At 50.5% G+C, this 5,443-nt stretch overlaps 1 protein-coding gene across 1 annotated transcript; it reads left to right on the top strand.

The window, feature by feature from the left end:
• The first annotated feature begins 91 nt into the window (after positions 1-91).
• Positions 92-5,041, top strand: LOC130266992 (lipase member M-like). Its single transcript, XM_056516240.1, has 9 exons — positions 92-206; positions 504-621; positions 1,044-1,242; positions 1,352-1,461; positions 2,187-2,323; positions 2,475-2,621; positions 3,112-3,183; positions 3,415-3,480; positions 3,571-5,041. Exons 1-9 carry the CDS (start codon positions 108-110, stop codon positions 3,802-3,804), a joined length of 1,182 nt encoding a protein of 393 aa, XP_056372215.1. The 5' UTR covers positions 92-107; the 3' UTR covers positions 3,805-5,041.
• Positions 5,042-5,443: the final 402 nt, after the last annotated feature.

The raw sequence follows: 5,443 nt of genomic DNA, 5'->3' as shown, positions 1-5,443 counted from the left end.
CTGTGCTGCCACGCTGCTGGGGCAGCACAGTGTTCCTTGTGCCCCTGGAGCACCCACAGCCCTGCTCATCCAGCCCCATTATCCCCCAGGTGCTGCAGACAGGTGAGATGTGGCTGCTGCTGGTGGCCCTGGGCCTGGCCCAGGGGCTGGAAGATGCCATCCCAGGTGCTGAAGTGTTCTACAACCCTGAGACATTCATGAACATTGTAAGTGCTGGAGGGGCACTGCACTTCCACATGGGTATGTCCAAAGTCCTTCCCAAGGGACCAGCTTGGCTCACCCCTTCCCTGCACCTGCACCAGGCCTCTTTTGGGGACATGGGGCATCAAAAATCTCACATATTTGCTTTGCTGTCCCTCACTTCATGCCCTCAGCTTGGCCTCTCCCTGCTCTCCCTCTAATTCCTTTTGGTGGAGGTGACATGTGGCTGGCAGGAGTGGGTGAGGCTGAGGCAGGCACAGGGCACTGGGTCACCCTCTGCCCTTGCACCATTGTCCCTGCAGAGCCAGAAGATCCTTCTCCACGGGTATCCCAGCGAGGAGCACGACGTGATGACAGAGGATGGCTACTTCCTGAGCCTCAACCGGATTCCCCACGGCAAGGAGGGAGCTGGGCTCTCAGGTGGGCTCAGCCCCACCCAGGGGGGCACCACTGTGACTCTGGCCCCTGTCTAGATGTGAGAGGAAACAGTGGGAATACCCGGGCAGCTGGAAGAAGGATGAGGAGTTTCTTTCTGGCAGCCTTGAGCGGTCCCTGGGGATTCAGGAGCTCAGCACTGTGTTTTGCTGCACCTGAGATGGGGCAGTGTGACCCAGCAAAGCCCCAGTGGCTCTTTCCCTGCAGCAAACTCAAGGTCCAGGCTCAGAGCCTGGGATAGCAGAAGCCCCCCAAACACAAAAAAGCACCAGCACAACCAGGGAAATAATGGAGAAGAGAACGTTTAATGTGCAGCCTGAAGAAAACAGTGTCAAGATGTTCAGCGGTGTTTTATTTCCATATAGGAAAGGTGTCTTCTGTCAACTACCTCCTCTATCCCCTTCCAGGACCCAGGACCCCCGTGCTGATAGTGCATGGGTTTTGTCTGGATGGTGGTGACTGGGTGGACAATTTCCCTGACAGCAGCCTGGCCTTCATCCTGGCGGATGCGGGATACGACGTCTGGATCGGGAACAACCGGGGCAACAGCTGGTCCCGCCGGCACCGCAGCCTGTCCATCAGCTCCCAGGAGTTCTGGGATTTCAGGTCAGGGGGCCCCCAAGGACGGGGTGCAGGGCTGCCAGCGCTGAGCCCCCGGTGTCTGTGGGAGGTTGGGAGGCAGGAGTCTCCTCCAGGCTCTCCCTTTGCCGCGCAGCTTCCACGAGATGGCCGTGTACGACCTCCCGGCCATGGTGGGCTTCATCCTGATGCAAACTGAGCAGGAGAAGCTGTTCTACGTTGGCCACGCTCAGGGCAGCACCCTGGGTGAGTGAGGAGGGGGGGAGAAGGTGGTGGGTGGGTGTGATGCCTGTGAGAGGCTACCTAGAACAGAGGCTAGACGGTGTTAAAGGAATAAAGTCGGTATTTATTAAAAAGGACTTCAAGAGATTCACCTTGGGCAGCACAAGAGCCTGGCTGTGGCTACCCAAGATGGATCCAAGATGGATGGTGTGCCTTGAGTTTGCACACTTTCATGTTTTTGTCCATTTTGGGGTTAATTGTCCAATTACAGCTTCGGGTTATGCAATCCCATCCTCCCAGGTTGCTCTCCTCAATTCACTGATGTTTACACTTTTTGGGCCTGAAGCTGCAGCAGTGTCCTTGTTTCTTAGGCTGGAAAATGATTGTTTTGTCTAACTAAACTGTGAGGAGAACTTGCTAAGGCTTTGTATGAGGTTCAGAGTTACACACCAACGCAGTACAGAGTCTGGAAAATATGAAAGCTAAAACTTAAGGCATCATGAGCAGGGCATGGGGTTGCCATGGGAAAGAGGCATCAATGTCCATCCCAAACTGGACACTGCTGGGAGCAGGACTGCTCTGGCTGCTGTCCCTGCCTGTCTTCCTGTATGGAAGGGGTTCTCCACAGCCTGCCCATCTACCCCAGACTGTGCTGGCATCCAGGAGCGTTTTTTGTTCAAACCCTGCACCTCAAACACAGTGTCTGGGGTGAGCTGATGTTCGTGTTGTGATCTCATGCTGCTTTTCAGGTTTCATAGCGTTTTCCAGCTTGCCACATCTGGCTGAGAAAATCAAACTGTTCTTTGCTCTGGCTCCTGCGTACACCTTCCACCATGCCCGGGGCCCTGTGTTAAAGCTGGCCTTTCTACCAGACCTGCTGATCAAGGTACAGGAGGTGTTTGTGGGCTGTTACTCCCAAAATCCAGGGACTTTTGGCAACTCTGGCCTCTTGCATTGCCATTGTGCACTGATCCTTCATCCGTGGAGGGGGTTGGAGCTCCTAACACCATTCCTAACATTTCCTCGTGCTTTTGCAGGAGCTGTTTGGAACCAGAGAGCTAGTTCTGGTGCCCAGGAATGAGAAGGGGTTGCTGATTGAGACGTGCAGCAAGCTGCTGACAGCTGAAGTGTGTGCCAACAGTATCTTCTTCGTTGGAGGGTTCGACAGGGACAACTTGAACACGGTGGGTGCACCAGGCTCTCAGTCCTGCCCTCTCTGGTTTTCCTAGACACCTGGAGATTGTTAAGGAGACACAACAATGAGTATAAACCCCCAAAATAAGGTGTGAAAAACAGTGGTTATTTGGGGATTTTCTGCAGTGGTGTCGGGGTGTTAAACCTAATGGAGTCTTTAGTAAGAGAGAATCACTTGTGGTCTTGTCTCTTAGGGAAAGGAAACTCTTGCCTCATTTTTGGCTGACACACAACAAGTTTAGTGAAGAAAACAACCAAAGAATGACTGGACCACTTGTATTTCCATTTTAAGATATTGATTAAGTGGCTTGCCTTTGAAAGCTGCTTCTAGCTCTGAGCAGAATAAAACTGCCAAAGAATAAAGAGCATATAACTTTTATATCGCAGTTACAAGACAAAATGTTGGAGGGTTTTTTGCCTAGATGGATTTTCATCCTTCCCAACTAACTTGGAAAATACTTTTTTTTTTTTCCCCTCTAGAGCCGACTGGATGTGTACATATCTCATTTTCCAGACTATACATCAGTAAAAAACCTTCTGCACTGGGGACAGGTAGAGACTCTGATTTTATAACTACTTTAACTTTTCTTTCTTTTAATCTGCAAACGTGGTATTTTCACATGCTGCTTCATTCACCCTGGAAACAGGTGAAGGAGGTAGAATCAAAGCCAAGAGATAAAAGGGATTTTTAAGCTGCTGCACCAAGGTGTTTCAAAAGCCACAGCTGTCCGGGGGGCTGACCCAGGGTATTACCTGGATTAACCCTTTCCCTCTGCCTTCCAGACTGCAAAAACCGGGAAGTTCAGGCAGTTTGACTACGGGCTGAAAAACGTGGAGAAGTACAAGCAGGTGAAGGGGATGGGGCTGGCTGTGATCAAGATTGGGGATCACACCCCACCCACAGAGCCCTCAGGTAACAGGAGTGCTTTCCCCTTCCAGCTGACACCGCCCTCGTACCGGATCGAGGCCATGAGGGTGCCGGTGGCCGTGTGGAGCGGGGGCCACGACTGGGTCACCCCCCCTGTGGAGACCTGGCGTTTGCTGCGCCGCCTCACCAACATCGTGCACCACGAGCACTTCCCCGACTGGAACCACTTCGACCACCACTGGGGCCTGAACGCCCCGCAGCGCATGTACGGGAGGATGGTGGCCCTGATGGAGGAGAATCCATGAATCCATCTATGCATCCATCTATGAATCCATGCATGAATCCATCCATGAACCCATGTAAGAATCCATCCACGAACCCATCTGTGAATCTATCCATGAACCCATCTATGAACCCATCCATGAATCTATCCATGAACCCATCCATGAACCCATCCATGAACCCATCTACGAATCCATCCATGAACCCATATGTGAATCTATCCATGAACCCATCTATGCATCCATCCATAAATCCATCCATGAACCCATCCATGAATGCATCCATGAACCCATCCATGAACCCATCTAAGAATCCATCCACGAACCCATCTGTGAATCTATCCATGAACCATTTATGAATCCATCCAGGAATCTATCTATGAATCCATTCTGGAATCCATCTATGAATCCATCCATGAATCCATCCGTGAATCTATCCATAAACCCATCTATGAATCTATCCATGAACCTATCCATGAACCCATTCATGAATCCATCCATGAATCCATCCATGAATCCATCTGTGAACCCATCCATGAACCCATCTGTGAACCCATCCATGAACCCATCCATGAACCCATCCATGAATCCATTCATGAATCCATGAATCCATCAATGAATCCATCCATGAATTCATCCATTAATCCATCTATGAATCTGTCCATGAATCCATCCATGAATCTATCCATAAACCCATCTATGAATCCATCCATTAACCCATCCATGAACCCATCCATGAATCCATCTATGAGTCCATCCATGAATCCATCTATGAATCCATCCATGAGTCCATCCATGAATCCATCTATGAATCCATCCATGAATCCATCCATGCATCAATCCATGAATCCATCTATGAATCTGTCCATGAATCCATCCATGAATCTATCCATAAACCCATCTATGAATCCATCCATGAGCCCATCCATGAATCCATCCATGCATTCATCCATGCCTCAATCTATGAATCCATCCATGAACCCATCTATGAATCCATCCATGAACCCATCCATGAATCCATCCATGAATCCACCCATGGATGCCCCAGGATGGAGGAGCTGCCCGTTCCCATGTGCCTTGGGGCATGGTGTTTGTGTAAGGGATGCCCTGCTTAAAAATGTCTCCTGTCCTCCTGTTCCACGCTGATTTAGTGCTTTTAAATGCAATGCTGTGATTTCTGCCCACCCTCTGTGTCTGTAGAGATTGCAATAAAGTCTTGCATCACAGCCAAACTCCAGCCCTTGGCTTGCTGGGTTTGCAGAAGATCTGCTGTGTTTGGGTATTTTTTCAGCTTTTGCAGGCTCAGAGCAATCCAGGAGTGAAGTTTTACTCCAGGAATCGGGCATGTGCTGTGCTTTGTGGGTTTAGGCACAGGAGAGGAGGAAAGTGACCTTGGAAAGAGGTGGAAAGAGGCCACATCTGGCCCAGGGGGCTCTGAGCTGGGCACAGCTAGCAAAGGGCAGAGGAGCAGGAGATTCTCCTCACCAGATCCTCCTCACTGCGCAGAGGGAAGTTCAAAAACTGGTGATTTGCTGGTGATGAAATGTGCAAGGAGAGGCTGAGCCCTTTCTCACCTCACCAATCCACCCAGCTATCCCTCTCCAATCACATGGTTTCTTGCCAAGCTTTTCTTGCTCATCCTGTTTAGCTCCTTACTGTTGAA

This window comes from Oenanthe melanoleuca, unplaced genomic scaffold (genome assembly GCF_029582105.1).
Source record: "Oenanthe melanoleuca isolate GR-GAL-2019-014 unplaced genomic scaffold, OMel1.0 S442, whole genome shotgun sequence".
NCBI lineage: Eukaryota > Metazoa > Chordata > Aves > Passeriformes > Muscicapidae > Oenanthe > Oenanthe melanoleuca.
This window is presented reverse-complemented; position numbering and strand designations above follow the sequence as displayed.

What these genes read in the sequence shown, in the direction of transcription:
- LOC130266992 (XM_056516240.1), top strand. Translation starts at nt 108, where the DNA reads ATGTGGCTGCTGCTGGTGGCCCTGGGCCTGGCCCAGGGGCTGGAAGAT. An exon ending in CGCTCAGGGCAGCACCCTGG is followed by an intron (nt 1,462 to 2,186) that starts GTGAGTGAGGAG and finishes GCTGCTTTTCAG; the next exon opens with GTTTCATAGCGTTTTCCAGC. An exon ending in ACGTGGAGAAGTACAAGCAG is followed by an intron (nt 3,481 to 3,570) that starts GTGAAGGGGATG and finishes TTCCCCTTCCAG; the next exon opens with CTGACACCGCCCTCGTACCG.